Source organism: Pseudorasbora parva, chromosome 4 (genome assembly GCF_024679245.1).
Source record: "Pseudorasbora parva isolate DD20220531a chromosome 4, ASM2467924v1, whole genome shotgun sequence".
In the NCBI taxonomy this organism is placed as follows: domain Eukaryota; kingdom Metazoa; phylum Chordata; class Actinopteri; order Cypriniformes; family Gobionidae; genus Pseudorasbora; species Pseudorasbora parva.
The window spans coordinates 5,128,886-5,143,086 of NC_090175.1; the positions used below are offsets into that span (position 1 = coordinate 5,128,886).

General features: G+C 40.5%; 1 protein-coding gene across 1 annotated transcript in view; it reads left to right on the plus strand.

The window, feature by feature from the left end:
* The first annotated feature begins 288 nt into the window (after window positions 1-288).
* Window positions 289-14,201, plus strand: part of LOC137073735 (sialoadhesin-like) — a 40,381-nt gene continuing 26,468 nt past the window's right edge. The window contains exons 1-5 of the mRNA XM_067442441.1: window positions 289-301; window positions 3,711-3,777; window positions 4,183-4,524; window positions 4,623-4,871; window positions 10,764-11,021. Coding sequence (XP_067298542.1) covers window positions 299-301; window positions 3,711-3,777; window positions 4,183-4,524; window positions 4,623-4,871; window positions 10,764-11,021 — 919 coding nt within the window. The 5' untranslated portion in view covers window positions 289-298. The remainder of the gene's footprint in view (window positions 302-3,710; window positions 3,778-4,182; window positions 4,525-4,622; window positions 4,872-10,763; window positions 11,022-14,201) is intronic.

Sequence of the window (14,201 nt, forward strand, 5' to 3'; positions counted from 1 at the left end):
ATTTTACTACAATCAAACCTAAACACAGGGGGCATTTTGCTAATTCAATAAAATGTAGTTTGAAAAAATCTAATCTGCATCTTTACAGATGGTGGTAAAGTTAATCTCAGTTTAACGTTTATGCTTAGTTTAACTTTGTCAGCCAAAACTCTTATTTTGCCTTGTCTGCATTATAGTTGAGGTGGCATAAGTTCATATTAAAATATGTATTAATCACGTGTCATTAAGTGTGAAAACACCCGTTCTGGTTCCAGCCTGATCATTTGTTAGACTGGCACTGGTCACGAGTGTTGGTGAAATGGTAAGAGTATGATTTTATAAATGTTCTGAATCTGTCAGATATCTAGAGGGATTCATGGGAGATTGGTTGGGGCTAGTTGTCATAGGGCGGTGTCTCAGTAATTATATAGTTTAAAATCAAAAGTCATATAGAGCAAATAGGTTTTGTGACAAATTGATAAATCCACTTAATATTTTACACAACAGATAACTATATAATGAAGCCTGCTGTCAATTAAAAGGGGGCGGGGGAAGATGTTGGACAGTTCTGAACTCATGCATTGTCTTAGATAAATAAATTATTTTAAATGTATTTCTGTGTGCATTAAGCAAATTACGAGAGATTATTTGGTAAAACTTTATAATAACCCTGCAATTTGTACAGTGTCCCAACTTTTTTGGAATTGGGTTTGTGTGTGTGTGTGTGTGTGTGTGTGTGTATACAGTATATAGTGTAACTGTTAAATTTAACATAAGAAATAAACTGTTAACTAATAGTTGGTCTACCGTCATCACAGGCTTTAAAGCATGTGAAAATCCAATAAAAAGTCATAAAAATAACTTTTCTGCCTCAAAAGTTAAAAATCACCTCACATTAATGAAGCATTAATAAAGCATTAATAGACATTAATAGGCAGTTTAAATACAACGATAAAAGCTTTATTCTTGATTTATATATATATATATATATATATATATATATATATATATATATATATATATATATATATATATAATGTGTTTAATAATTATATTTTCATACTTAATAAATTATCAATTTATAATTTCTAAATTAAGTATTACATTATTTACAAACCCGTTATTTAGGAGTTATCAGTGGTTCATATGATCATTTAGAAAGTGTAAGTAAAGGGTTAATAAACTATTTAAATTTACATTTATACATCTTACTATTTAGACATAGTAATAGTCACTCTAATGTTTTAAAGTCAGTACTGTTTTGACACTGCAAAATATTTTATTATTTTATTATAATAATTGTATTTGTTGTATTTGCCACTCCTGAAATCCAGTGTAATCCACTGGTACATTTTTTATTCAGCAATGTTTACACTTTGCATAAATGTATTTTTATAACAGATTGCAGAGGCTTGGTTTCATTTAACTGCAGTTTCTGTTCAGAAGAAAACTGAGTCTTTGTAAAAGCCTTACGAGGCATAAATAGTCCTCACTTTAGTTGAGCTCACATAAATGGTTAGCTGACAACTACTAAATGTTTTATAACTACCTGAATTAATACTGAACTACAGTAGGAATACATGTTAATAGAGCATTTATTAACACACTGAGTAACTATTACTATATGTCTAAATAATACAATGTATAAATGTAAATATAAATAGTTTATTAACCCTTTACTTACACTTTCTAAATGATCATATGAACCACTGACGACAACTAAATAACTGCTCTGTAAATAATGTAATACTTAATTTAGGAATGATAAATTGATCATTTATAAAGTTGGAAAATACAATTATTAAACATATTATAGATATGCTTATAAATCAAGAACAAAGCATTTATACCTGTATTTATAAAATGTCTATTAATGTCTATTAATGCTTTATAAATGACAAATTAACTATTTACTAATGCTTAACTAATGCTTCAAAGCGTGTAGTTATTATAAAGTGTTACCGATTATTTATATCTTCGGTTGTTCTCTATGTATTTTCAAAACGGGTGGTGCTCAATTTACACTGACAAGAAAGAGTGAGATAAGGTCACGGATGCTACATTTGGTGAAGCACAGTAAAAAGCACAGTAAAAAAGCTACAGTCAAGACAGAGTGGGTTAATCTGTAGTTGAGCTAGTGACTTCATCTGTATGTCCATGAACAGTAAGGCACACAGTGTTGGGAAGGTTACTTGGAAATATAATAGGTTACAGATTAAAGTTCCCTTTCAGTCAGTCACAATCAACGTTATGTCAGAACGAACTGACAAATGGGAGGTAATCACCTTCGAGTTGTAATAATGAGCCAATGGTAAGAAAATAGCATGAGTCTGTGGATTCGCAATTTCTACCCAGCCTTGTGGGTATATAAGGAGCTGCATAGTGACTGCATTTTCTCTCCTAGCACAGTCCCTTGCAAAGCAAGCTGGGAACAACAGATCCACTGCCCAGTTAGTTATGAAAGAACAAATATTTCATGTAGTTTTGATGCAAATTAATTAAGTAAACTTCAGTTTTAAATATATTAGGCTGATTGAACACAAACATATCTAATTTCGACGCAACTTAATTTAATTAAGTAAAGTAACATAATTTAAATGTGTCTTATCTATGAAGGGCCTGAATCGCTCCCATCCAGACATCGTCTCTTTCAGGGAAGACCTTGCATTTTCCAACATGCCAATGCCAGACCATATACTGCATCAATTACAACATCATGGCTGCGTAGAAGAAGGATCCGGGCACTGAAATGGCCAGCCTGCAGTCCAGATATTTCACCCATAGAAAACATTTGGCGCATCATAAAGAGGAAGATGCGACAAAGAAGAAACAATGACTAAAACAATTGAGCAACTAGAAGCCTGTATTAGACAAGAATGGGACAACATTCCTATTCCGAAACTTGAGCAACTTGTCTCCTCAGTCCCCAGACGTTTGCAGACTGTTATAAAAAGAAGAGGGGATGACACACAGCAGTAAACATGGCCTTGGCCCAACTTTTTTGAGATGTATTGATGCAATTAAATTAAAAAACTTATTTTCCCCTTAAAATTGTACATTTTCTCAGTTTAAACATTTGATATGTCATCTATGTTGTATTATGAATGAAATATTGAAATTTGAAACTTCCACATCATTGCATTCTGTTTTTATTTACAATTTGTACAGTGTCCCAACTTTTTTGGAATTGGGTTTGTGTGTGTGTGTGTTTATATATATACAGTATATAGTGTAACTGTTACATAAACTGTTAACTAATAGTTGGTCTCCCGTCATCACAGGCTTTAAAGCATGTCAAAATCCAATAAAAAGTCATAAAAATAACTTTTCTGCCTCAATTTCTCTATTTAAAAATCACCTCACAAACGTCTGCTGTCAGTTGTCACAGCTCTAGGATCATTTAATGATGCTCGGTTCAGTTTTGCCAAGTCTCGAATTGGGCTACTTTTAAACTGTTGCTGTGGGTTGTTTGTAGCCTTTAGTCCACGCATTGAAGTTGTCTTTATTTTAGCAATATACTCACTCCCGCTCCATGCATTTGGGTGCATTTTGGTTGCAATTCTGCTACTTTTGATTAGCAATTGGATGGGTTTTGTGTGCAGACCTGGCAACCCTGTTCCTTAGTTCGGCTTTTGTGACTGGACTTCGAAGTGCTCAGTCTTCACATTTGGATAGAGACAGAAACAACAAGACTTAAAATTAAAAAATAATCCACTGTACATTTGTTGTAGGTGTTGATGGTGACGTCAGTCAGAATGGCTCCTCCTCTTCCTCTGATTGTTCTGCTCATGATTCACGGTGAGTCAATGCAACACTTCAGAAACACTCAAGAGGAAGTAGATGTAGAAGTACTATGTACTGACTGAGTTCAAATTGTATTGCAATACACTTTTGCTGATATTGATGTGGTAGAGTTAGGGACAGGTGTGGTTTATGGGTAAGTTTAAGGGTAGGGTTAGGTGTAAGGTAAGTGTAAGTGTACAAATGTAACTACAGAAATTGTTTACAGATGTAATTACATGCAGGTATTTGTAAAATGTAAGTAAACTGTAAAAACATCTATGTACACAATAAGATCATTGTATCAAATGATTAATTTCAATTTTTGTACATAGTAGTTAAGGCCACCTAATATAAAGTGGGTCCAGTGCATTTTTATACACATGCTGCTGCTAAATGTTCTTGATGAATTCTGTGTTTCAGGGGTTTCTAGTTATGAGTGGGGTGTGAGTTACAGTTCTTTACACATCTGTGCACTAAAGGACTCAACAGTGATAATGAGATGCTCTTATACATACCCTTATGGACATCAGATCATGAAAGTGTTTTGGACAAACCCACTGGAAAAAGATAATGGAGAGTTTCCAGATATGTCTGAGGACCCTGAATACAGTCAGAGGCTTCAGTATCTGGGAGATAAACGGCAGTACTGCACCGTCAGACTGAGTCATGTGACACTGACGGATTCACACGAGTACTATTTCAGATTCATCACTGATAAAGACAAATGGTTTGGTAAACCAGGAGTGACTCTTACTGTCACAGGTGAGTTTGATGAGGTTTATCTCTTCTTCTGTGCATTATGTTGAATAATAATCAGTGTATGACAGCAGCACTAGATATAATGTGTGTGTTGTGTTCAGATCTTCAGGTGGAGTCTCCTGAGAGAGTGACAGAGGGAGATTCAGTCCGTCTGACATGTAAAAGCAGCTGCACTCTGACTGACAGAGCAACATTCATCTGGTCCAGAAACTCACAGCCATTAACTGAGAGAAGAGACGGAAACAATGAACTCCTGCTGCAGTCAGTCAGAAGAGAGGATGCAGGCAGATATAGCTGTGCTGTACACGGACACACTCACACATCGCCTGGTGTTTATCTCCATGTCATGTGTGAGTACAGATCAAGTATTTATCTTTAAAGTTCTCTTTGAAAAGCTAGCAGAGTTTAAGACTACATAACGCTAACGATCAGTCAGTTGTGTGGGAGCTTTTGTGTTTCTTCTACTAAAATCTGAAAGAAAAAACAGCATATTTAGATAATGTGTCTCAAACAGCTTTGTCAATTTTTAAAAAGGCAAATCAATTATGAATATACATTAGGGCTGTCAATAGATTAGAATATTTAATCGCGAGTAATCACATGATTGTCATGAGTTAACTAGTGATTAATCGCAACTTAATCGCACATTTTTATCAGTTCTAAATATACTTTGAATTAATATTTTTTCAAGTTTTTAATACTCTAACCAACATCGGTATATGGACAAATATGCATGAGTTATGCAAATGTATGTTTATATTAGTGAAACCATACTCAGAGCATGAAGACTAAACATGTAGCAAAGGTCATAAATGTTTTTCAAAGAACTTCTGGTAACGCTTTAGATTACGGCCCGGAAAGTACTGCATAATTAAAGCGAATTTACAGCATAACTTTCGGTAATTAAAGTGTAACTATTAAGTAAGTACTTGTAGGTATAAGGAAATAATATGTTATATTGGGGGAATAAAGGGGTAACTATTAGGAAAATTAACAAATTATTTATACTGTGAGTATTTTTTAATTAAGGGGTCATTATTCATGTAGTTACGGGGTAAGTACGAATGTGCGGGCTGTAAATTAAAGTGGCTCTTGTTCTCCTCTTGTTTCGTGTAGTTACGGGGTAAGTACAATAAAAACACAAATACAATCTGATATCACTCTTAAATATTTATTTGAAAAACAACTTATTTCAAAACAGATTTATGACACTTCTTATTCATTTTTTTTAAATAAACTTTTCATTTCAAATGATAACATCCTGACAGAAAGAGGCACATTTTGTCCCTTTCTTTTCTTTTCTTTTCTTTTCTTTTCTTTTCTTTTCTTTTCTTTTCTTTTCTTTTCTTTTCTTGTTCCTCTTTTTCTTTTTCATTATTTCCATTGATGGATCTTAAGAGGAATCCTATGTCTTCTGAAATTTTGTATTTATTTATTAAAAGAAAAAGTAAGCAAACAGCTGTTACCAGAGCGTGCATGAGACACTTCAAGCTTTCATGACGTTCTCATGCGCATTTCATCTGAAACATATGCGAGAACTGGCATCTTGTCTTTTAGTCTTATTTGTTTCTAATTGCTATTATCATATATTATGTTATTGTTTGTATACTGTTGTGAGCAAAACCGACAGCATCCGACATCCGCATGACCAGAGTTTTTCGGCACGCGCACGTCACGCTTCAAGTTACGTCAAGCGTGAAATCAACCCTTGCATGCATACGCAGATGACTGCTGGTCGGAAGCGATATAGTCTACAGTTTAAAAAATGTTAAATATTGTTATTTTTCGTACAAACACTTATCTTTTAAAGGGTTAGTTCCCTTTAAAAGATTCATCCGTGACAAGGACGAAAAAGAAATTTTTTTTTCAATTTTTAAATAAAGGTTCCAGAGTGATATCAGATCGTGTATGTGTTTTTATTGTACTCACCCTGTACAATAAAAACCTAACCCCCCCCCCAGATTCGTACTTACCCTGTAACTATACGGATAATTACCCCTTAATTAAAAAAATTTTGCAGTATAAATAATTTGTTAATTTTCCTGATGGTTACCCCTTTATTCCCCCAATTTTACATATTTTTACAATATACCTACTTACTTAAAGTTACACTATAATTACTGAAATTTATGCTGTAAATTCACTTTAATTATGCAGTACTTTCCGGGCCGTAATCTACAATTCTGGAAAAAAGAAAAAAACTGAAAATAAATCCAAAGCTAGAAAAAAATGAGACACTAAATCTAGAACTGACTTGACAAGGAGCTAGAGACTTGCACAAACAAAACAAATGCACATAAATGCAACTAACCATCAAGGACATGAGGGAAGGTAGCACAATATAAAGGGACCAGAGCACATGAGGATTAGGTGAGCACAATTAGTGAAACAAGGACTAGACCAGATTAAACAAGGGGGTATGGTAACAGCAAACAAGGAGGCAGGACAAGAGGAACACATGACAAGCACAAAAACAGACAGATCCATGTGATGCATTAAGACACAACATGAACATAGAAACATTAAACAAAGACAACACAGACAAGGCTGCTAAGGCAGAACCCTGACAGTACCCTCCCCCAACAGACAACTCCTGGCGTCCAAACTGGGCAAAAGAAAGAGAGGTGGCAACACTTGGGAGCACTGGCATGCTCAGGGACTGACTCGAGAGCACCCTCCTGGGCTGTATTGGTGTGCTTAGGGACTGACTCGAGAGCACCCTCCTGGGCTGTACTGGCATGCTCAGGGACTGACACGGGAGCGGCCTCCTGGGCTGTACTGGTGTGCTTAGGGACTGACTCGAGAGCACCCTCCTGGGCTGTACTGGCATGCTCAGGGACTGACACGGGAGCGGCCTCCTGGGCTGTACTGGCATGCTCAGGGACTGACTCGAGAGCACCCTCCTGGGCTGTACTGGCATGCTCAGGGAATGACTCGAGAGCACCCTCCTGGGCTGTACCAGCGTGCTCATGGACTGACTCAGGAGTACCCTCCTGGGCTGTACTGGCATGCTCAGGGACTGACACGGGAGCGGCCTCCTGGGCTGTACTGGCATGCTCAGGGACTGACTCGAGAGCACCCTCCTGGGCTGTACTGGCATGCTCAAGGACTGACACGGGAGCGGCCTCCTGCGCTGTACTGGTGTGCTTAGGGACTGACTCGAGAGCACCCTCCTGGGCTGTACTGGCATGCTCAGAGACTGACATGGGAGCGGCCTCCTGGGCTGTACTGGCATGCTCAGGGAATGACTCGAGAGCACCCTCCTGGGCTGTACCAGCGTGCTCATGAACTGACTCGGGAGTACCCTCCTGGGCTGTACTGGCATGCTCAGGGACTGACACGGGAGCGGCCTCCTGGGCTGTACTGGCATGCTCAGGGACTGACTCGAGAGCACCCTCCTGGGCTGTACTGGCATGCTCAGGGACTGACATGGGAGCGGCCTCCTGGGCTGTACTGGCATGCTCAGGGACTGACATGGGAGCGGCCTCCTGGGCTGTACTGGCATGCTCAGGGACTGACATGGGAGCGCCATCTTGGGCTGTACTGGCATGCTCAGGGACTGACTCGAGAGCACCCTCCTGGGCTGTACTGGCATGCTCAGGGACTGACATGGGAGCAGCCTCCTGGGCTGTACTTGCATGCTCAGGGACTGACATGGGAGCGCCCTCTTGGGCTGTACTGGCATGCTCAGGGACTGACTCGAGAGCACCCTCCTGGGCTGTACTGGCATGCTCAGGGACTGACATGGGAGCAGCCTCCTGGGCTGTACCAGCGTGCTCAGGGACTGACTCGGGAGTACCCTCCTGGGCTGTACTGGCATGCTCAGGGACTGACACGGGAGCGGCCTCCTGGGCTGTACTAGCGTGCTCAGGGACTGACTCGGGAGTACCCACCTGGGCTGTACTGGCATGCTCAGGGACTGACACGGGAACGGCCTCATGGGCTGTACTAGCTTGCTCAGGGACTGACTCGGGAGTTCCCTCCTGGGCTGTACTGGCATGCTCAGGGACTGACACGGGAGCGGCCTCCTGGCTGTACAAGCGTGCTCAGGGACTGACTCGGGAGTACCCTCCTGGGCTGTACTGGCATGCTCAGGGACTGACACGGGAGCGGCCTCCTGGGCTGTACTGGCGTGCTCAGGGACTGACTCGGGAGTACCCTCCTGGGCTGTACTGGCGTGCTCAAGGACTGACTCGGGAGCACCCTCCTGGTCTGTACTGGCGTGCTCAGGGACTGACTTGGGAATATGCTCAGGGGCAGGAGCTGACGCTGGACTGCGCTCAGGGGCTGGAGCCGATGCTGGACTGCTCTCAGGGGCAGGGGCCGATGCAGGACTGCGCACAGGGGCTGGAGCAGACGCAGGAGCCAGGCAAGAGCCGACTGGGCAGGAGCCGACTCTGGAACTGACTTTTTGGAAACAGTGACTGATGCAGCACTCTGAGCCGCCCTCTTCCTTCTCAACCTTATTTTCTCCCGAGTATTGATCCAAAAGAGGATCAATACTCGACTAAGGATGAAAAGTGAGGTGGTTACTACAGACAAGCTTGGGCGGTGTCAGGATCTGCCAGTCCCTGGGGTGATGCAAGTTATTGGAGAAGTTCCAAAAATCCAGGACCCTAAATTATTCCATTTCCCACTGTGGTAGGGGGTCATCCAGACAGATGTTGAAAGCATTCTTGAGGGCTGCATCATCATCATTCAAGACCCTTTGCCATAGTCCAGAAAAACTGGGCGAAGGACCGCACCTCCTGGCCCTATTGGCGAAGAGATGCCACTCCCTTCTGGAGTGCCAACCTCTCCTGAGCAATCGAATGAGGAATGATACGGAAGTTCATTCTACTGGGTCCAATCTTGGGTGGTTAGTTCTGTCTGGATTTATGAAATACAGGACCGAGACGCAGTGATTTAAAAGAAAATTTATTGACAGGACAGTTCAACAAGGCACAAAAGGGTAGTGGATGAGTGACAGTCCAAACAGCAGGGCAGGGGACAGATACCACAGTGAAAGGAAGGGGGGATGACGACTGAGACCAGTCTGGGGAGACAACAAACTTGAAGACAGCTTGGGAGGCAACACCAGACAGGGCATTGGTGGAAAAATCCAAGCAGGAACACAAGGAACCTGATGCTTAATGTTCACTCTCAGAATAAGCTCCAGTCTTGATTGTCAGGCAGTGGAGACAGTGGCCAGGGAAAACACATGGCACACACACACACACACACACACATACACACACACACACACACACACACACACGACAAGACTCTAGACAAGACAACAAGAAATAACATGACAAATTAACAACTATGACTAAAGAAAACAAAACCTAATTAACAACTGGAGCTGGAGATAACTACATCAAAAAAAAAAAAAACATAATAATAATAATAATAATAAAAAAATAAAAAATAAATAAAAATAATAATAATAATAATAATAATAATAATAATAATACATTTTATTTATAATGTGCTTTTCTTAAACCCAAAGTGCTACAGTAAAAAAATACAACCAAAAAATAAAATACAACCATAGCAATACAACAAATGATTAAAGAAAAAACATTTTAAACAAATGAGTCTTAATCAGCTTTTTAAAATGACCCAGCGTTGGTGCATTTCTGATGGGCAGAGGAAGCGCATTCCATAGCTTGGGGGCTTTGTATGAAAAGGCATTAGTTGCTGATGCAATGATCATTAATAAATGGTTTAGTTCTTCATGAGTTATACATTAACTCGTGATTATCGGTGCCTTAGTTAAGCATTAATTAATGCATATTAGTGAACACATATTGTAAAGTGTTACCTATTATCCTTGTCACAATAAAATTGATTGTTTTTAGACCCACCCAGGAGTGTCTCAGTGTCCATCAGTCCATCTGGTGTAATAGTGGAGGGAGATTCAGTGACTCTGAGCTGCAGCAGTGATTCAAACCCTCCTGCTCTGAGCTTCAGCTGGTTTAAAGGAGGAACGATTGTAGGATCTGGAAGAATCTACAGCATCTCAAAAATCAGCTCCAATGGCAGTGGAGAATACAAGTGCAGATCCATCAATGAACATGGAGAGAAATACTCTGATGCTGTGACTCTAAAGGTCATGTGTGAGTTCATTGTGAAACATAAGATGCTAATTTACTGTTGAAACAATTACGTTCATATTAGTAATTTTAAAAATTGTAATAAATCTTAAATAATCTGATTATTATTATTATTATTATTATTATTATTATTATTATTATTAGACCCACCCAGGAGCGTCTCAGTGTCCATCAGTCCATCTGGTGTAATAGTGGAGGGAGATTCAGTGACTCTGAGCTGCAGCAGTGATTCAAACCCTCCTGCTCTGAACTTCAGCTGGTTTAAAGGAGGAACGATTGTAGGATCTGGAAGAATCTACAGCATCTCAAACATCAGCTCTGATGACAGTGGAGAATACAAGTGCAAGTCCATCAATGAACATGGAGAGAAATACTCTGATGCTGTGACTCTAAACGTCATGTGTGAGTTCATTGTGAAACATAAGATGCTAATTCACTGTTTTAAACAATTACGTTCATATTAGTAATTTTAAAAATTGTAATAAGTCTTAAATAATCTGATTATTATTATTATTATTATTATTATTAGACCCACCCAGGAGTGTCTCAGTGTCCATCAGTCCATCTGGTGTAATAGTGGAGGGAGATTCAGTGACTCTGAGCTGCAGCAGTGATTCAAACCCTCCTGCTCTGAACTTCAGCTGGTTTAAAGGAGGAACGATTGTAGGATCTGGAAGAATCTACAGCATCTCAAACATCAGCTCTGACGACAGTCGAGAATACAAGTGCAAGTCCATCAATGAACATGGACAGAAATACTCTGATGCTGTGACTTTAAACATCATGTGTGAGTTTTATTAATTATTGTATTATTTAAATGCCATGTGTAATGGTAATCCATGCCATGTTCTTCACCATTTCCATAAACTTCGACACAAAGGAATTGATGCGTGAACTTTTCTTGAAATGTTTACGTTTTCTTTGTCTTGTTACAGTACAAAAGGAACTGAAAAAAATAATTCTTTCCACTTATTCCAGTTACTCAAAGCTTTTCTTGTTTCCATCTACCTCTTTGACTATACTCTTCTTTTCTTATGCATACGTAATGCGTATATAACTAGTCACAGTCACTTGATACAAAAACTAACCTAAACACACTTTTTCCAAGAACATAATTATTCTTAATATAAGGAAAAATATTTAAAAATGATAAATGCTGTTTTGGCTCTAACACCATGTTTGAGCTAATGATGGTTCAGTAACTCTTAACAAAAAAAAAAAGAGCATTAACAATCACAGAACATAAATAAACCGTTTTCTGTTTTAGACCCACCCAGGAGCGTCTCAGTGTCCATCAGTCCATCTGGTGTAATAGTGGAGGGAGATTCAGTGACTCTGAGCTGCAGCAGTGATTCAAACCCTCCTGCTCTGAACTTCAGCTGGTTTAAAGGAGGAACGATTGTAGGATCTTATAAGGAAAAATATTACAAAATTATTGATGCTGTTTTGGCTCTAACACTCCGGCCCCTAATTGCCTATGGCAGGAGCATAACAATTATCTTCATCTATACAAGAACAGAGTCATGACCATAATTTTGTTCCTTTGATCAGTTATACTAGAGACTTATAATTAAATTTTAATTCACAGTCTCTATGTATATTTTGTCTTCTTCTTCAGCTTCTTGCAATAAGCATAGCTTTGTTATCAGCCTGTCCAACAGACATGTTTTTGTCTGAACACAAGCTCTTCAAACAATACCAGAAGCATCTGGTATGGTCTTGAGTATTCTTCCCATTATCCAAGAATTTCTTGGGGTTGAACTATCCACAATGAGGACAATGTCTCCTGGTACTAAGTTTCTTTTCAGTTGCTGCCACTTCTGTCATTCCTGCAATAGAGGCAAGTACTCCTTAGTCCATCTTGACTAAAAAAGGGCTGCCATGTACTATTTGTCTCCACCTTCTGTGAGAATAACAGTCCTCTTTCACAAAAACTCCTCCACACAAACATGTGCGAAGCCCCTCCTCGTCTAAGGTCTGTTGATTCAGTACAGAATTTAAAATCTTTCGTACTGTGTGAATTTTTCTCTCCCCCACTCCTCCTTGATGCAATGCGGCTGGAGTATTAAAGATCCATTTGATTATTTTTTGGACAAGAACTTCTGCTATTTTGGAATGATCCAATTATTGGATGGCTGTAGTACATGTTCTTGTAAGTAAGGAGGAAGAAGGCAGGTTCGGCGTATCTGGCACTCGTGGCTTTTATTTTATCACTCTTGCAACACAACATAAACATGCGCACACCGCGCTCATTAAACTCAGTCCCAGATAACTTGTACACCAACAATCTTGTCTTTGTAGTCCCAGCCAGCCACGAGTGTCCAGAATGTGTCTCTCTCCCTGTTGCCTGTTCTCTGCTGGCTTATATACCGTCTCTCAATGCCAATCACTGCAATCAGACACAGGTGTTCATCATTATGCACTTGACCTACTTAATCACCATCACTCTCCCGGCTCTTTCTCTCCATGCAGACCTCGCTAAAGCACGCCCCTCTGCCTCAAACCCCCACCGCCCAACTCAGGCTGGGGAGCCGTTCCCACTCCCTTCCCAAGAGGTAATATCTGAGGGTGAGGACGGCCCACCTGATGGCCAGGCACTCCTTTTCTATGGTGCTGTACATAGTCTCTCTCTTAGAGAGCTTACGACTAACGTACAGCACCGGCCACTCCTCACCCCCCACCTCCTGGGCCAGGACTTCGCCCAGCCCCCTGTCCGATGCGTCAGTCTGCAACAAAGCAGGGCGGCGTGCCCTGATCAGTGAGAATATCGGGTTGCTTAATCCACCAGGACTAATGCAAATCGACGTCCTCATGCAGATCGTTCTAATGGCCCGATGAGGTCCATACCAATTCTCTCGAAGGTGACCTGCATGAGAGGAAGAGGGCGCAATGGCGCTTTTTGCCAACTGACATTCACGACATGTGGCACACCATCTGTGCACATTCTCGTGAATGCCCAGCCAGAAAAATCGGGTCATTAACCGATTTAATGTGGTGGTCATCCCCAAATGCCCAGCCATTGGATTACAATGAGTCGCCTGAAAAAGCATTTCCCGGCGGCTTTTGGGTACTAATAACTGAGTTGTATCCTGTTTTGTCTGAGCGTCTTGGGTCACTCGATACAACTTATCTTTTAAGATAGTAAAATACGGATAGGGGAGTGGCCGTCGATGGACACGACCTGATTCAATGCATTTTTCAGCGATTCATCCTGGGATTGATCCAGGGGAAAATCATAATGCTCTGTAAGGTTTAGCCTTTCAACAACGCTCTTTTCTCCTGCAGCCACTCCCAGAGGACCCGGCTCAGCCTCACCCACCTGCACCACCGTGCCCCTTCCATGCTCTCTGTTCTCCCAAGACACATCCGCACATAACATTTCCAATAATAGCCTAAACCCCGGCCAATTTGTCCCTAAAATAAGCGGATGTCGGAGGTGTGAACTAACCGCCACCTCTACTTTATGCTTTTGTTCCTGAAACTGAATAGTGACTGGCATTAGTGGATATTTCAATACATCCCCGTGCACACGTAACCATGCGGCCACTATCCAATGTCCCTGGTTGCATCAAGCTTTGGTGA